The 19,583-nt window shown below is 30.8% G+C and overlaps 2 protein-coding genes across 2 annotated transcripts; both read right to left on the bottom strand.

The window, feature by feature from the left end:
- Window positions 1-203: 203 nt before the first annotated feature.
- On the bottom strand, window positions 204-1,192 carry LOC111412773 (ubiquitin-like-specific protease 1A). Its single transcript, XM_023043684.1, has 3 exons — window positions 1,088-1,192; window positions 530-990; window positions 204-447 (listed from the first exon to the last, which is right to left on the bottom strand). The coding sequence occupies exons 1-3, from the start codon at window positions 1,154-1,156 to the stop codon at window positions 306-308; spliced, it is 672 nt and encodes a 223-aa protein (XP_022899452.1). The 5' UTR covers window positions 1,157-1,192; the 3' UTR covers window positions 204-305.
- Window positions 1,193-1,736: 544 nt separating this feature from the next.
- Window positions 1,737-2,636, bottom strand: LOC111412918. Its single transcript, XM_023043783.1, has 3 exons — window positions 2,568-2,636; window positions 2,356-2,478; window positions 1,737-2,273 (listed from the first exon to the last, which is right to left on the bottom strand). The coding sequence occupies exons 1-3, from the start codon at window positions 2,634-2,636 to the stop codon at window positions 1,737-1,739; spliced, it is 729 nt and encodes a 242-aa protein (XP_022899551.1).
- Between the last annotated feature and the right edge of the window lie 16,947 nt (window positions 2,637-19,583).

Genomic DNA, 19,583 nt, shown 5'->3' with positions numbered 1-19,583 from the left:
TTTCACTATTTCTTTAATTAATTATCTTAATTCTCGATTATCGTTTTATGTTTCGAATCAACTATTAAAAAGTTGCAATTAGGCCCCCAAAATTTTTAAAGCTTTTTTCGAACCAAATATTACATGAATCGGTCATTTTTTTCCAATTGCATCCGATTTAGTCCATTTAATTCCCGATTATCATTTAAATTTTTAAAATAATATCATACAATATACTCTATTTCGATTATTTCTTTCTTTCAGTACAACACGAATTCTACTGAAGTAAACAACATTTACATTTTAATAAAATAATTTACAATGTACTAAGGATCACAATTATAATCATACAAGTCGCAAGCTAATTTATGCCTCCACATATCAATCGAAGACTGATTTATTGTATCAACATTGCGACCAATGCTCAAGAACTCTATGTACTTGATTGCAAATATGCCACAGTCACCCCTGCAACCGAATTAGAAGATATTAGTTCCATAACATATAATTGAAAATTAAATCTGAAAATTTAAAAGTTGTAAATCCTTACGATCTTTCTTGTCTCACCGTCGTCGTGTTCCGTACAATGGCTAATCTATCATTTACTCGAATCATCGCATGACTAGCCATCATGGGCACGATCACAGCCAATGGCTCCAGTATTTGCTCCAATTGACTTTGTGTCAGACAACTATGATCAGAGTCGTACACATATATGGTGGAATCAGCAAATACGATCTCCACCAAAAAACAGTGTGAGTTCACGATCACTGGAATGTACATATGTGTACAATCCGTCCACGGCTTTCCGCACCTCAACTGTAGTCCAATCACCCACTCCAGCATGTACTCAGACAGAACATAATCATTCCCCTTGCTTAGGAGCTCCTGATGCTCAATATCTACGACACGAACGAACTCAGCGCTCAAGATAACTCGAGTAGGACTGTCATACGATCTCGGGTATCTCCGCGCCCGATCGCGTAACAATTCCATAGCCAAGTCGATATGCTGAAACAAAAAAACACCAACAAAAAAGATAGAGTCATTTAAGTAAATGAACCAACAACTTGTATAAATATAATAAACGGAAACTCAAAAAACTTACATCATCAGCGAGCCAAGCTGAGGTCGTCAGTACATCTTCAAACCACTTTTTAGCATTGGGCACGGTCATACAGCCGATGGTATAACTATCTCTGAAAAATGAAAAAACAGTTACCAAAAATACAAAAAATAGTAGCAACATCATAAAATACTTACTCGGACTTAAAGGGATTTAAACCAATCATCGAACGCCTTCTGTCTGACTGGGTCGACGTCGCGAAAAAGATTGGGGTACGCCCCATCCACAAATCCCCTTCTCTTCGCCTCGACCGTGTAGGGAGAAACGACGTACTGTGACGGCAATCTTGATCTCTTACCGACCATCAGCTCTGGCGCGTCAGCAGCACGCTTCTTACCCTTCGGGACCTCCGTCGCCCCCTCGGACACGAATACTACCTCGTCATCCGTCATCTCCGGCGTCCTCTCATCCTCCGCAACCTGATCATCCCCCTCTACTACCCCCTCTGATGTCCCCCCCGCTACCTCCTCGGCCACCCCTGTCCCTCCCTCCCCCCCCTCTATCTCTGCCTCCTCCGGCACCTCCGGCCCGACCTCCACCCCGGGCATCCCGGCCTCCTCCGGCTCCTCCTGCCCGACCTCCTCCGGCTCCTCCTGCCCGACCTCCATCCCCTCCCTCTCGGCCTCCGGCACTAACCAAAAAACTCATCGATTCCCCCGGTCGTTGCCCACCAATCTCGAGGGACACCAGTCTCCCCGACATTCCCTCGGACGCCTGCTACATCGCCTCGAAGTGCTGCAACCTCAGTATGAAGGTCTCCTATATCTCGTCGCAGCACTCCAATCTCATCTCGCAAAGCTACTACATCTGTCGTAAAATCTCGTCGCAGCACCCCTATTTCCTCTCGTACTGCGACGATCTCTGTCGTAAAATTCCGTCGCAATACCCCTATCTCCTCTCGTAATGCGACTACCTCTGTCATAAAATCACGTCGCATCGTTCCCAGCTCCTCTCTAATAATGCCAGTCATGCGTGCAAAGAAATCATCTGAATGACGGGTCTGACTGGGTGTAGGCGATCCATGTGGGAGGTGGGTGGGTACGGGAGACGGAGATATCCTCAGAGAATGAGATAATGGCGGTAGAGGCGATCTCATCGGTGGAGGTGACGGAGATCTCATCGGTGGAGGCGAAGGAGATCTCCTAAGTGGAAGTTCCGGATGGCGCTCCTACACAGAGAAGACAATTAATATTAATAATCCACACATGAATTTATAAGTCAAAATAAATAATAAACTTAAATAAACGTACTATATTTCTATCCGGAACGGACTCAAATACTGGATCGTCTTCAGTAGGGGGAACAAGTAATTCACGTACATATATTGCATCCTCCTCTTCCACCGAGACAACCAACTCAGCATGAACTTCGAGCTGACATACCATATTTCAACGTGTTAACGAACATGTATCGACCCGAGTAAATGTATGTACAATATAAATTGCAAATATGTAATACTCACCTGAGGATCGTCGAGGAAAACTGTCAAATCTTTAGCCGATGGCTTTTCATGTGCTCGCCAATGAAGCATTCGTGGGCAGCTGGTCTTCCTTCTGATCGCCCATTTGCTACCCAAAGCAGGGATAGCCTCATATGCCCACAACTGCAACAATTACAAAATAAAACTTTACATATACATTTAATAAAAAAGTTCAACACGCATTACGTTACACTGAATATTTACCTGCAAAGCCATGCAAAAGCCATATACATCATATTTGCGATCGCCCCTCTCCGATTTCGGCATAGTGTGTACCCTTTTGAATACATGGAGAGTATCGGTGTAACATCTCTGACCCCATGGAAAGCTGTTGAAAGCATCGATATCATCAACAACATCCAATGAAAAAAGATCAATCGACGTCCTACGATGTCGACACCTCAATATACTCTCCAGTATATACACCAACCCTAACTTCAACTTGTCTAACATGTGAACGCATTTCCTAAATGCGTCCTCTAACTGTGGTGGTGTAACTGGCCCTTTACCTCCAAAATATAAATCCAATAACCTTTTATTTCGTATAATACGGGCTCTAGCTTCTTCTTCCTCGGTACATCTCAAGCCCGTAATCAGGGTAAATTCAAGGATCGAGAATCTACATACCTTCCCGTCCCCAATAGCAAAATATAACTGATCGTCATCGACTGATTTAAGCAGCCGGAGTAATAAAGAATCAACAATCTGTCCAGAGAACTGCACGTCCTTCAATGGATAGAACGACCATAAAAACGATCGACAGAGTAAGTCAATATGCTCCTCGTCCAGCCCCTCAAGTACTGTCGCATAGCTGGAAAAGTTACAATACGTCGTAACTTTTCCCGAATGAGCCCTCAGATCGTTGTCGATATGATATTCCATCCTACAAAATTAATATATGTTAAAACCATATAAAAGAAATTTTAAATAAAATATCGTACCTTCAAATTTAACCAATCAAATTTCATATTAATAAACCAATAAATAAATTCATCTAATCACATATTAAAACAGTTAAACAAAAAAATTTCCACATATTTGACTATTTAATATTTATTTAAAAATTATATTTCGTTAATTATCTGACTATATATATATATATATTATTTACAAATTTATTCTATTTTTCATTTTACAATTTCTTTAATTAATTATCTTAATTGATGAAGTACAAAAAATATTATTCAATTTCATTTATTCTTTAAATATTTTGTTAATTATGTATATTATTTATTTCATTTTTAATTACTCTATTTCGATTATTTATTTGAATAATATTTGTTCGATTTTTCGTTTTACTATTTCTTTAATTCATTATCTCAGTTCGTTAAGTAAAAAAATTATTTTTTTTAATTTATTCTTTAAATATTTCGTTAATTATGTATATTATTTATTTCGATTGTTTATTTGAATAAAAATAATAATATTTATTCGATTTTTCGTTTCACAACTTCTTCAATTAATTATCTTAATTGGTTAGGTAAAAAAAATATTATTCAATTTAATTTATTCTTTAAATATTTCGTTAATCACGTGTTTTATCTATTTCATATTTAATTATTCTATTTCGATTATTTATTTCAATAATATTTATTCGATTTTTCCTTTTACTATTTTTTTAATTCATTATCTTAGTTCGTTAAGTAAAAAAAGTATTGTTTTTTAATTTATTCTTTAAATATTTCGTTAATTATGTATATTATTTATTTCGATTATTTATTTGAATAAAAATAATAATATTTATTCGATTTCTCGTTTCACTACTTCTTTAATTAATTATCTTAATTGGTTAGGTAAAAAAATATTATTCAATTTAATTTATTCTTTTAATATTTCGTTAATCATGTGTTTTATTTATTTCATATTTAATTACTCTATTTCAATTATTTATTTTAATAATATTTATTCGATTTTTCCTTTTACAATTTCTTTAATTAATTATTTTTTAGTTCTAATTGTAAAAAAAATTGTTTTTTTTAATTTATTCTTTAAATATTTCGTTAATTATGTATATTATTTATTTCGATTATTTATTTGAATAAAAATAATAATATTTATTCGATTTTTCGTTTCACTATATGGTTAGGTAAAAAAATACTATTTCATTTAATTTCTTCTTTAAATACTTCGTTAATTATGTATATTATTTATTTCGATGATTTATTTGAATAAAAATAATAATCTTTATTCGATTTTTCGTTTCACCATTTTTTTAATTAATTATCTTAATTGGTTAGGTAAAAAAATATTATTCAATTTCATTTATTCTTTAAATATTTCGTTAATCCTGTGTTTTATTTATTTCATATTTAATTACTCTATTTCGATTATTTATTTGAATAATATCTATTCGATTTTTCCTTTTACTATTTCTTTAATTCATTATCTTAGTTCGTTAAGTAAAAAAGATATTGCTTTTTTTAATTTATTCTTTAAATAATTCGTTAATTATGTATATTATTTATTTCATATTTAATTAATCAATTTCAATTATTTATTTGAAACGTATATTTAAGTAAAAAAGAAAAAAAAATTAAAACTCAATTTAATTTATCTTTAAATATTTCGTTAATTCTCTTAATATATAATTTATTTTATATTTCATTTTATTTCTTAACACAAAAATAAAACAATAATTCTAAAAAAAAAAAATTATTTTTGACCCAAATCCGGGTCCGGACCCGGATTTGGGCCGGCTAGCCGACCCGGACCAAAATCCGGGTCGGTGTGTCCGGTAGCCGTAACAGACCATCACTGTGGTTCGTAACGGACCATTTCTGGTCCGTTACGAACCAGCAGCGATGGAGCAGCCGGAAAACTCCATTTTCGGCGAGCTCCGTCCCCTTTTTTCACTCTTTTTCAACATTTTAACCTCAAATTCAATATTTTCTTATATTTTAACCATAAAAACATGAATTTAACCCATATTCATATACTAAACATTCAAACTTTCACAAATTCGAAGTTGTTATTTATAGAAAACATGTCTAACCTTCCAGAAAATGACGGTCTCCGGCGAATCGAGGTGGCTCTGGTCTTAGTTGAAGTTGGTGAGGTCCGGGCAGTCCGTAGGCGACGTCGACGGTCCGGGCAGATTTTTTCTTTTTTTTTTCTCTCTATTTTCTCTTCTCTTCTTTCCTTGATGGGGGGTATTTTCGACCCTACACAAATAATAACATTTTCCCTCTTTTTTTTTTTTTTTTAAAAAAACTTGGTCAAAGGCTATTTTGATAAACATACCGGGTGGGGCAGCCATTGCCCACCATTTCCTCCGAGGAAATAGTGGCCAACGGCCGGTTTGACCCGGCCATTTTTTCAAAACGGCTTTTGACCAAAAAAATTAAAAAAAAAAACAAATTCTAAAAATGCAGACAAAGGCCAAATAGTTGAAAATACAAAAAAGAGAAGTGGAAAAGAAGAGAAAAAATAAAAAAGTAAAATCTCATTATTGACACCGAACGATCCAGATCAGAGCATCGCCAGAGATCGTCATTTCTCAAAGGGTTTAGTTTCTTTCTTATTCTTCATTGAAATATTTTTTGCTGCTGTTAATGTTTGAAATTTGAAAATTTGTTTATTGAATATGTTATAAGTTAAAAACAAATTTTGAAGTTTATTTATAGTTAAAATGGAAGAAAATATCGAATTTGAGGTTGAAATGACTCAGAAAAATTAAAAAAAGGATTGAAATTCGTCGGAAATGGAGTTTTCCGATGAGCGATGAGTTCTCATCAAACCGGGTCTGGAGCGTCCGGATTCGAACCTTCATACAGTCCGTAACGGACCATGGTCTGGGTCGTCCGGATCCGGACGGCCTGGACCGTCGGGGTCCGAAGGGCCGACCCGGCCCGCACCCGATTTTTTTTTCTTTTTTTGGGAACAAAATCAAGAATCTTATAATTTTTTTAAAAATTTTCTAATTTAATTCGTTTTCCATAATTTATTTTTCATTTTCATTTTTTTGCTTTAATTAAATTTTTATTTACTCTTTTTAATGTGCGAGGAAATGATTTTATTTCTTACATACTAATGCATCTAATTTGATTTGTTAAATTTTAAAATATGATAAATGTTAATAATTTCTAATAAATGTTTTTAACATGTATTAATTTTGCATAATGGAATCCCACCTAAACAATATCATAAAAGCTTATTTTGGGAAAAGTTACGTTGTATCGGTATTGGATGGACTCGATGAGGAACATATAGTCATACTCCATTAATGAAGTAAATAAATAATTAAATAAATAAATAATATACACAAGCAATTAAAATAAACAATTAAAATAACTGTGAATTTCATTTTGTAAGATTGTACATTTAACTTCTTTTGTAATTACAAAATAATTGTAAATTTTATATCGATATTGTACATTTAATTTCTTTTGTAATTACGATTAAGATTATTAATTAATTAAGATTATTAATTAATGAAATATTTAAATAAGAAATTAAATTAAATATAAATTCTTTATTTAAACAAGTAATTAAATAAAGTAATTAAGTATACATAACCAATTAAGGTAACTAAAAAATATTTGAACGAGAAATTAAATTAAATATTAATTTTTATTAAGTAAATTATTAAAATAATAATTAAATAAGGTAATGAAATATGAAATAATATTTAAACGAGAAATCAAATAAGCTAATGATTAAAATATCCAATTAAGATTATTGATAAATTAAATATTAGTTTTTTATTTGAGTAAGTGTTTAAAATGAATAATTATATACACAACCAATTACAATAATTAATTAATGAAATATCTAAATAAGAAATCAAATAAAATACTAATTTTTTATTTAAAAAGTGATTAAATAAATAATTACATAAAGTAATTAAATAATATACATAAAAAATTAAAGATATTAAATAATTAAATAATGTAATAAAATATTAAATAATAATATACGAAACCAATTAATATTAAATACATAATATGAAATTTTTATAAGTGAAATAATAAATAAATAATATACATAACCAATTAAGATAATTAATTAATGAAATACTTAAATGAGAAATCAAATGAAACATTAATAAAATATTAAATAAATAATGTACATAACCAACTAAGGTACATAAAAAAAATTTAAACGAGAAATTAAATTAAATATTAGTTTTTATTTAAATAAATGATCAAAATAATAATTAAATAAGGTTGTGAAATATGAAATAAAGAAAATAAGGTAATAAAGATTAAATATACATAACCAATTAATGTAACTAAAAATAATATTTAAACGAGATATTAAATAATTAAATAATGTAATGAAATATTAAATACATAATATACAGAACCAATTAATATTAAATACGTAATATGAAATTTTTATTTAAATAAGTGATTAAATAAATAATTACATAAAGTGATTAAATTTTAAATAAAAAATATACACAACAAAGTAAGGAAGAAATTATTTAAATTAAATATTAATTTTTAATTTAAATAAGTAATTAAAGTAATTATTAAATAAAGAATAATATACAAAATCAATTAAAATAAGTATTTAAAATAAATAAATAATATACACAATCAACTAAAATAAATAACTAAATAAATAAAGCAAATAAATATTAAATAAACAAATAAAACGAGTAATTAAAATAAAAACATAATAAATAATATACATAATCGATTGAAATAATTAATGAAATATTTAAATAAAAAATGAAATCAAATGTTAAATAAACAATTAAAATAAGTAATCAAATAAAGTAAATAAATATTAGACAATAATCAACTTTGTAATTTCTCACGTCGATTATGAAACCACTGTTGTAACTTATTACGAATGTTCTCAATCATTGCGAGAATTGGTAACTCTAGATCCTTCTTAAATAAAGCATTGAGCGACTCCGCATTAAAGAATAAAAGCATCGCTAGATCATCTATTCGAATTAGTAACTCTAGATCCTTCTTAATTAATAAAATACTTAAAAGAATAAATTAAAGTAATTATGATTTAGGAAAATGAAAGTTTATTTCGAGAAAAGTTTTATGATTTATTTCAGTAATTATGATTTAGGGAAATGAAAGCTTTAATTACAAAATTTAAAAGCCATTAGTTCGATTTGTGCGGTTTTTGGAAATAAAAACCATACGTTTAGATAGATATTACAAATCCATCGAGTCAATTTTCATTTAAGTACCTACTCGGTCGGGGAAACTTTTCGGTAGATGATTTTCTAAACTTATGTCTATATCCAGGAATACGCGGTTGAACTTCGGGTGGCAACAAATTATTAAGTGCTACTATCACAATGTAATCAGGAACTTCTCACTCGACTTCATCTGGTAGAGGAAATATAATTTCAGTATTATTGAATAATGTATTGAGTAACTCCACGTTGTTCAACGTCATCATGTTGTATCGATATCCTAGAAAATGTTATCATGCTTAATGTTCGACTTCCATATTTGTTAGATATTATCATGCACCAGTGTGATTTATATTTCATTTCGCTCATGAACTTATCAAACTTTTCAAAGTTGTAAGCTTCTGCGGCTTTCCTAAATAATATACATAACCAATTAAAATAATTAATTAATGAAATATTTAAACAAAAAATTAAATTAAATATTAATTTTTTATTTTGATAAGTCTTTAAAATATATAATTAAATAAAGTAATTATGATCCTGTTTGATTACGATCCTGTGAACAAATTAAAAGATAGTGTACTCGATCCAGCCTATGAACTCCCACCAGACTCGTGTCTCTATCTGATTACGATCATGTGAACAAATTATGTGTGTAACGGTGAAACCATGGTGAATAGCAACTATCTTGAGAAAAATGTCTAGATGTAAAAAGATTGATAGAGTTTCGGCTTATTGGGAACTAATGAATTTCATTTTCTAAATATTTTATGAAAGTAGAAGGTAGTAGTACTAGTTATGGAACTTTAACATTTTAACAGGCCCTATCTTTCGTTCTTTTCAAACTACAAACAAGTTCATTAATCATTTAGGTATACAAGTAGTCATTTTTCTATCCAAACCACAACTTATAAGTGTATATTAAGTTTAAAAACAACAAATAAAAGAAAGAACAACGAAAAAATGACTTGAATGAGAATCCGAGACTTGCCGAAAGAAAAGAGAGAAAGAGGTAATTCAGGTAAAAATTAGCAGACTAACACGCAAAGGCGACTGGCGATTCATTCAGAAGTGCAGACAAGCGTCAAATATTAGGGAAATGAAAGTTTATGTTGAGGGTTTTAAAACTTTAGACGTGATTTGTTGATGTAGTTTGTTGAATTATGATTTGGTTCATTTCATATAATTTTGGAATAATTTTAGTTTAATTTAGATATCGGGTGAGGACATATGTTGTGAACTTGTTAATAAAATTAATGTTTTCGTCGTTCTTTCTTTTATTTGTTGTTTTTAAACTTATTAGTTACTTATGAGTTGTGGTTTGGATAGAAAAAATGACTACTTGTATGCCTAAATAATTAATGAACTTATTTGTGGTTTGGAAAGAACGAAAGACGAAACGTATTGATTGTGTGGAAATGTTAAAGTTACAAAACTAGTAATACTACATTTTACTTTTATAAAATAGTTATAAAATGTACTAGTTCTAATTCCAAGTAAGCCGAAACCCTATCAATCTTTCACATCTAAACATTATTCTCGAGATAATTGGTACTTACCGTGATCTCACTATTACACACAAAATTTGTTCACAGGATCGTAATCAGATAGAGACATGAGTCTGGTGGAAGTTCACATGCTGGATTGAGTACAGTCTTCTAATTTGCTCATAGAATCGTAATCAGATATGATCATAATTACTTTATTTAATTATTTATTTTAAAGACTTACTGAAATAAAAAATTAATATTTAATTTAATTTTTTATTTAAATATTTCATTGATTATTTTGTTTATTTAATTAATTATTTAGTCACAGTTGTATTCAAAGAACGATCGACATCGACTGTCTTTCGAAGCCAAAATAATAAGGAATCAATAATCTGGGTGAAAAATTTCATGTCTTTCAATGGATAAAAGGACCATAAGAGTGATCGATGGAGTATGGCTATATATTTCTCATCAAGTTCTTTCAATACTGATACAATGTAACTTTTCCCAAAATCAGCTCGCATGATATTGTCTAGGTGATACTTCATTCTACAAAAATAATGTACGTTAAAAACATTTATAAGAAATTATCAACACTTATTATATTTTAAAATTTAACAAATCAAATTATATGCATTAATACGTAAGAAATAAAATCATTTCCTCGCACATTAAAAAGAGTAAATAAAAATTAAATAATATATAAATCGAATTAAATTAATGAAAAATAAATTAAATTCAAGAAAAAAATACATACATGAATGAGCAAAAAAATTAAAAAAATAAAAAAATAAAAAATAAATTATGAGAAACGAATTAGAGTAGAATTTTTTTAAAAAAATTATAAGATTCAAATTTTGTTCTCTAAATAAAAAATAATAAAAAATTTCCGGGCCCGAACCCGGACCATTGTCCGTTACGGACTACACGAGTCCGGAATCGGACTGTCCGGAAGACTTTTTCGATTTCATTTTTATTTATTTTTCTGAATATTTTTAGAAGAAATTAAGTTACATATTAATTTTTTTTATTGAAGTTTTGTGAATATTTTAAGAAGTAATTAACTTAAATATTAATTTTTTTATTGAAGTAAGTGTTTTAAAAAAATAATTAAATAAAGTAGTTAAATATTAAGAAATGAAAAGTGTTTGATTTTTTAATTTGTAACTTAAGGGTATATTTGTCTTTTAAAACAAAATTATGCCATTGTAATTTTATAAATAACTTAAAGTCATTTTTGTCTTTTAACCTCGAAAAGGCTATTGTGAAGATTTGCAAAAATTTTGGATTAAAGTGGTTAAGGGGTCATTTGACATGATCATTCTTAAAAGTACCCCCCAAATGACGCAATTAGAAAATGAGTTTGGACAAATAGCCTTTGACCAACATTGAAATAGAATAAAAAAAAATTAAAATGTTTTAATTGTTAAAATAACAAAATTGTCCTTCAATTTATATCAAATTATTCACCCAACTTCTTTCATTTCACCTTCTTCTTTCTTCTTCACTTTCACTGTGAAACTCTACTCCCCAAATATGAATTCCAAACTCGTCTTCTTCAACTTAATTTTTACTATATTTCAATATTACAAAAAGCTTTTTCTTTGATTCAAGTTTATTTCACATTACTTTATCCTCTCTTTGGTATAAGCTAGAACAACTAAAAGGTAAAATTTTCTCCATTTTTATCCTTTTTGATATTTTGAAATGTGTTTGTGCTTCCATTGCTGTAATTTTATAATGAAAATGTGTAAAAATTGCTTTTTTTTTTTTATGATTTCATGATTTATTTGTATATTTAGTTTAGTTTTAGTTGAGTTTTTTTAATATGGATGGATTTTTGATACATTTGGGGTTTTGAAGATGATGTGTTAAAGAAAAAATTCATTTATTAGCATTGCTATAAACCGAAATTGCGATATGTAAACGCTCTTGTTCTTTGATATGCCTTGAACTTAGAGAGTTGCATTATGAGTAATTTGATTTAAGTAATTCAGCATTTTTAGTAAAATTTTTCATATTATGTTTTACTGTAATTCCTATTTTATGTAAGTCCCATTATTAAACTTTACACTTGTTGATTTCAGAATTTTTTTCATATTTTGTTTTGTTATTCTTAATACGGTACTCTTATTTATAGATTGGAGCTTGACCTACTAAATAATGTATATAAGTTAGCAATTTAAAAGGTTGTGTATTCCCTTAACTTCATTGAATCATTTTATTCTTTAGTTGCGTAAATGTTGTATCACTACGCCTACATTGATTATTAATTGATTTGACTTTGATTTACCCGTTGTTCCAGGAAAAAGAACTAGCCTTGAAATCGTTTAAAAGTGGAAACGTACTAATTTTGGTTGCAACAGATATGGCAGCTCGTGGCATTAATATTTCCTGCATTGCTCACATTATCCACAAAGCCACCAACTGATTTGATAAGCCAATCAAGAGGTACCTATTAGCTGATTTGGTTTACAAGACGAGCTCCATATGGAGGTAAAAGTAGACGTGGTGTGGGCATTTTGGTGGTCGTGATTTTAGAAGTGATAACTCTTATATTCGGAGTGGGGAAAGCACATATTAGTACAGTGGCAGTGGTTGAAATAATGGCAATTATAGTGGTGGAGGGTATGATTCTAGTGTCACTAGAGCTTAGGATTATCATTTTACAGTACCTCTCAAAATTATTTTGTTTCAAGGTATATATATTTTTGACTCGAATTTGAGGATTTTGATGCTTTGGAAAATGTAAAAAAGTTGTAGACTATATTTGAAAATGCTCATATCAATAGGATAACTTTATTCCAGGAGATGGATTTTTTCTGTAGGATATGTTTGTCTTTTGTAAAATATTAGTTTGTATCTCTATTGTGTCATGTCTCAAGAAAAAACCATAAGTGTCGTTTCTGGACTTATAAACGTACATGAGAACGGTACAAGTGACATTGGATGAATTATAAACTTTCATTAAAACAATACCAGTGTTGTTGTTGGACTTATATAAGTATCTATGAGAATGGAACAAATGTCGTTACAAGCAAATGTGTTTACTTAGTTCAATACACCATATTTTAGCACCAACATGTTCTCCTTGTTTCCACTAACACGTTCCTTGAAAACGACACTTGTACTGTTACTGAAATGAAAAATTCTAAGAGAACGACACAAGCGACGTTATCAATATAAACTTCTATTATTACTATGAGAACGACACAACTTAAAAGTGTTCAATTCTAAAGGTCGTTACATTGAAAACAAATGAAAATAAAGGAGAAATCAACAAAACAGTTCAAGTGTTATTACTAATAATAAAACAACACTTGTGTCGTTTTGTCTATGAATAAGAGTTAAGCAGCCGCAACCCTTCTATGCCTCGAGAAATAATAAATTGAACTCATTTAAGTTGTAAGGTGGATATGACTCTAATAATGGACTCACTAACGTCTATAACACAAAAAAAATTGACTAGTCACAAAAAACGATTGAAATGACATAATTTTTACATTATTGAGATGGTGAAAATACAAGTTATCACACTTATATGTGTCGATTAAGTTAATAAACATATCTATTAACTTTTGTACGTATCATGTACATATTACAATATAAATAAGTTCCGCTTATTATTTTTCAGAGAAAGAATGGACAGTGACTACTTATACTCATATTTATACACATAAGAGCACAAGTGTCGTTTTCATTTCGAGTAACGACACTTGTGTTGTTCCGAAACTTTCACCATATGTGTAGTTTAGATACTAATTTTAAGCATACCGTATATGCTGCTTACCGTATTTGCAGGTAGCTTACCGTATATGTAACTGGTTACCGTATTTGCACCTACCGTATTTGCAGGCAACTTACCGTATTTACACCTTACCGTATATGCTGCCTACCGTATTTGCAGAAAGCTCACCGTATTTACACAAAATTTTCACAAATTATTTTTATTCTATTTCATATACAGTGAGTGACTTACACATATTTGCTAGATACCGTATACACAACTAACATACCGAATATACACTTACATACACCAAAATGTAGAAATATCGTATTTGCATATATTATCTAAATAAATACCGGTTGGACAACTACCAAACCGGATGTTATCAAATTAATTAATTTGCTTCAAAAAAAATTCTCAACATACAGATAATAAACTGTAAAATTATATGAAGCGTATAAAACAAAATAAACTGGAAAATTTACAAAGCATAAGATTAAACTGCAAATATGTAAATCGCTAAATAAATAAATAAATATGTGAATTGCAGAAAATAAATAAATCTTCAACTCGAGGCTTGTGCGACCACGGTTTCCTTAAAACAGATTTGCCTCCTCACCGTAAGTGTTTGAGATTTAATCCAAGCGTCTGTTTTTCAAGATACGACGGTAAAACTCTTAGAATCTGAGCACTGCAAAAACTACTCCGGCGAACTGATTTAGCGTTTGATCAATATCACCACCACGATTTTGGACAGAAACTGAGATTACGTATACAGACAGAAAAGTTATGCAGTATGTAGACTATATTTGTCGGTGCAGATACAATTTCTTTTTTTCTCTTGTATTTTCAAGTATGCTAGAATTGCCAGAAAAATTATGAGATTTAATATATAAATAAATCTGCCATTTGCACGAGTATAAGTAGCCACAAGCCTTTCGGACCACGATATTCGATAATTTGAACCCATTTAAGTCGCGAGATGGATATGCCGCTCACATAATTTGGGAGATACTCTTATTACTTTTGTTTTCCAACGAAAGTGGATGGTGACTTGTGATTTCACCAACACGACATCCACAATTTATGCCAACTCTGTCGTTATTCGCTACGTAATCAATAATTCTGACTTTCTTATATTAGGAGGTCCGATCCTTCAGGTCGACACGGTGGAAATGAAGTGAAATATATGAGAATCCAATAGAACGACACAGGTGCCGTTAAGTCGATAATTTGCAAACATGAGCCTTCCGGGGCTCGATATTTGATAATTTGAACTCATTTAAATCGTGAGATATACATACCGCTTACATAATTTGAGAGATACTCTCGTTACTTTTATTTTCCAACGAACATGGATGGTGACTTGTGATTTCACCAACACGACATCTACAATCTATGTCAATTCTACCGTTATTTGTCACGTAATTTATAATTCTGACTTTCTTATGTTAGGAGGTCCAATCCTTCAGGTCGACATGGTGGAAATGAAGCGAAATATAGGAGAAACCAATAGAATGACACAGGTGTCGTTAAACATCACATGTGTCGTTCTGTTGATAAATACGAGTATGAGCAGCCACGAGCCTTCCGGACCTCGATATTTGATAATTTGAACTCATTTAAGGCGTGAGATGGACATGCCGCCCACATAATTTGGGAAATACTCTCATTACTTTTGTTTTTCAACGAATGTGGATGGTGACTTGTGATTTTACCAACGCGACATCTACAATTTATGTCAATTCTATCGTTATTCGTCATGTAATTAATAATTTTGACTTTCTTAAGTTAGGAGGTCCGATTCTTGAGGTCGACGTGATGGAAATGAAGCAAAATATAGGAATATCCAACAGAACGACACAGGTACCGTCAAACGTCACTTGTGTCGTTCTATCAATAAACACGAGTATGAGCAGCCACGAGTCTTCTGGGCCTTGATATTTCATAATTTGAACTCATTTAAGTTGCTAGATGAACATGTCACTCACATAATTTAAGAGATACTCTCATTACTTATGTTTTCCAACGAATATGAATGGTGACTTGTGATTTCTCCAACGCAACATCTACAATCTAAGTCAATTCTACTGTTATTCATCACGTAATTAATAATTTTGACTTTTTTAAGTTAGGAGATCCGATTCTTAAGGTTGACGCGGTGAAAATGAAGTGAAATATAGAATAAACCAACAGAACGACACAGGTACCATTAGTTGTCACTTGTGTCATTCTGTCGATAAACACGAGTATGAGCAGACACGAATCTTTTGGGTCTCGATATTCCATAATTTGAACTCATGTAAGTCGTGAAATGGACATGCTGCTCATATAATTTGAAAGATACTCTCATTGTTTGGACAACATGAAAAATGAGAACAACACTAGTGCTGTTACTGTTATGAAAACAACAAAAGTGTCATTACTTATGTAAACACGATACGAATAATTGATAACTTGTATATTTAAAAATAAATTGTTATTAGATCAATGATATTTAATTTCTGAACATCATTTCTATATTTTCTAAGTGAAATACTAAAAATGATACCAGTGATATTTTGTTATAACAAAAAATAAATATCTGTCGTTATGGTTTCATCGATTCAAGTATATGTTAAAATAATATGAAAATAGATATTATATTTAAATTATCAAAGTAATCACAATATATTATCAATAAGGGACAAATCATAACAGATAACTGTTTTACTGTCTTTTTACATGGAGGATAACAACTGTAGTGTCGTTCCACACTACAGATAATGACTGGAGTGTCGTTATCGTCCAATAGTTGCGAACGATACAAATATACACCAAATGAGAAAATAAAATCAATTAAAATATCATTTTATACTATATTCAACAATAAAAGTACCAATGTAAATGAGATTTCTAAAAATACATTTCTTTTTTCTTTAAAATATAGTAGAGATTTCAATGTAGATAATATGGATATCACAATTCTTGTTCAAATGCTCACAATATTGGAGAAGATAGAAGAAAAATACAATGAATAACACGATTTTAGGGAAGAAAGCACATTAATGTATTTTGTAGTTGAATTGAGGGATTTAATTGGATTGAAAGAGTATTTAGGTATTTTTCATGGTGAGGGCATTTTAGATATTTGACATTATTTATTTATTGTATTTTGTAAGTGAAGGTCATTTGACCAAAAAACATTGAAGGAATGTTATTTTATCAATATCATTGTTTTTTCTAGGCTTTTTTATCAAATCCCCCAAGAAAATATTATTGAGTTATTCTACGGGTACATAAAGAGGGCATATAAGGGTATCCAACGCGGCAGATGCCCTTCAATAGGGGAGCCTTAAGTACCAATAGAATAATTCAAAATAATTTTCATAAACCTCTTTTTTCTATGGAAAACGACCCGGTGGCAGGATAGAATGTACTACCGATTAAAATCAAATTTTCAGGAAATTAGGGTGTGTTTGCTACACACAAATTTTTTATGAAAAATGAAAAATCAATTTCAATTCCATATTTTTGCTTGTTTGATGTTCTATTTTTCCATGGAATTCATTTTCTAGCTTTTCATGCCACCTAGAATGTTTCTTGCTTTTCAAGAAATTCCAATTCTCACCAAATTGAAATTCCCGATTATTATAGCACTTTTTTTTTCGATTTTTTTTACAGTGGAAACAAATTCTAAAAATAACTGTAAAAAAATATTTTCCTTTAACGAAAAATTTTCATGTAAAATAAAGTCAAACGAATACCAAAAGATAAATGATTTTCTTTATTTTTTTTATTGTTAGCAATGGAAACAAATTACATCCTCAATACCAGTAAGGGCCTATTTGATTGATTTGAATTCCACATTTTTCCAATTTTATGTGTTTGATATGTTTTATTTTTCATGGAATTGTATTTTCTTGCTTGTATTAGAACTTGATATTTTCTTGATTTTTCGGTTATTGTAGCATTTTTTTCCTTTTTTTTTGTTGGCAAAGTTAACAAATTTTAAGAATTATTGTAAAAAAATATTTCCCATTAATTGACAATTTTTATGTAAAACAAAGTCAAACGAACACGAAAAGATAGATGATTTTCTTGATTTTTTTTTGCAATAGAAACAAATTTCATCCCTAATATCAGTAAATTTTAGGGAAAATTGCAGCCGAAGTACCAAACCTTTCGTTTATTAGCAGACTTTGCCCAAACCTTTGATTTGTGCCACCGTGAGTACCAAACCTTTAAAAAATATGCAGCTCAAGTCCAAAATGACGGTTTCCGTCTGCTTGACCCAAAAATCCGTCAGTTGACCCCAGAAATTAAAAATCTGATTATTTTTCCCAAATACAGTAAGGGCAATTTGGACATATCACATTTTCCCTCTAAATTAAAAATTAAAAAAGCAAAAAGAAAAACCATAACCCCCCACCCCATCTCCTTCTTTCCCAACCCCCCTCACAGTTGGAGCATAATTCTGATGACTTCCGACCACCTAGACCACCGAATATTGGTACCATCGGAAAGCCATTGATCTCCTCTTCAATTAACACCAATCATCTCCCCATAAAACCAGTGGATTCAGTCGCAATTAATCAACAAAGTCAGCTGATGAAACTGTCGAAATCACCACCTCCGGTCATCTCCTTGATCGGAACCCAATACAGGTTGATTGCCCACCCAAATCTAACTCCAACAATGGTCCTAATCAATTCCAAACAGTACAAAAACACATGGAATTAACAACAAAAAAATCGCTGGTCGCGATCGCGTAACCTGTGCAACAGGGTCCGAAAATCTCAGATTTCGGCGCCGTCCGGTAGACCCATGATCGCAGACCACCATGGCTAACCTCCCCTCCACCTGGCGCACCTTGCCCAGCCATGGGTCAAGTCCAATTTGGTCCAAAATTGAGCGAATTCATGGGTGCAATTAGGGCTGTGTGCGATAACTTCAGTTCTAGGGAATTTGATGTTTCTATGTTGCTCCAATTGTTCAATTCGACTATCCAAACTTCAATTGGTGATGGAAAGGTCATGGGTAATCATCCAATTGTGCCACTATTCTACTGGTAAAGGTCATGGGTAATCATCCAATTGGGGAAGAAGGAGACTGGGTGGGGGTTATGATTTTTCTTTTTGTTTTTTTAATTTAATAGGGAAAATGTGATATGTCCAAATTGCCCTTACTGTATTTGGGAAAAATAATCAGATTTTTAATTTCTGGGGTCAACTGACGGATTTTTGGGTCAAACAGACGGAAACCGTCATTTTAGACTTGAGCTGCATATTTTTTAAAGGTTTGGTACTCACGGTGGCATAAATCAAAGGTTTGGGCAAAGTCTGCTAATAAACGAAAGATTTGGTACTTCGGATGCAATTTTTCCTAAGTTTTATCCCTTTAATTGACAATTTTTATGTAAAATAAAGCCAAATAAACACAAAAAATACTTTATATTTCAACATTTTACACATAAAAAATTATACCAATCAAACACAATAATTTAAAATTTTCAGGAAAACAATTTCTAGACAATTCAATTCCCTAAAATTTGTTTTCAATTCAATTCAATTCCATCTTTACAATCAAACGGACCCTAAATTCTATACCTTTAATCAACAATTTTCATGTAAAACAAAGTCAAACGAACACCAAAAAACACTTTTATTTCAACATTTTTTATGTGAAAAATTATA

This window comes from Olea europaea, chromosome 16 (assembly GCF_002742605.1).
Source record: "Olea europaea var. sylvestris chromosome 16, O_europaea_v1, whole genome shotgun sequence".
Lineage (NCBI taxonomy): Eukaryota > Viridiplantae > Streptophyta > Magnoliopsida > Lamiales > Oleaceae > Olea > Olea europaea.
Note: the sequence above shows the minus strand (reverse complement) of the source record. Positions and strands in the feature narration are given on the sequence as shown.

What these genes read in the sequence shown, in the direction of transcription:
- LOC111412773 (XM_023043684.1), bottom strand. Translation starts at nt 1,156, where the DNA reads ATGACCGTGCCCAATGCTAAAAAGTGGTTTGAAGATGTACTGACGACC. An exon ending in CAGCTTGGCTCGCTGATGAT is followed by an intron (nt 991 to 1,087) that starts GTAAGTTTTTTG and finishes TTTTTGTTTCAG; the next exon opens with CATATCGACTTGGCTATGGA. An exon ending in ACGGTGAGACAAGAAAGATC is followed by an intron (nt 448 to 529) that starts GTAAGGATTTAC and finishes ATTCGGTTGCAG; the next exon opens with GGGTGACTGTGGCATATTTG.
- LOC111412918 (XM_023043783.1), bottom strand. Translation starts at nt 2,636, where the DNA reads ATGCTTCATTGGCGAGCACATGAAAAGCCATCGGCTAAAGATTTGACA. An exon ending in TTTTCCTCGACGATCCTCAG is followed by an intron (nt 2,479 to 2,567) that starts GTGAGTATTACA and finishes ATGGTATGTCAG; the next exon opens with CTCGAAGTTCATGCTGAGTT. An exon ending in CCGTTCCGGATAGAAATATA is followed by an intron (nt 2,274 to 2,355) that starts GTACGTTTATTT and finishes TTCTCTGTGTAG; the next exon opens with GAGCGCCATCCGGAACTTCC.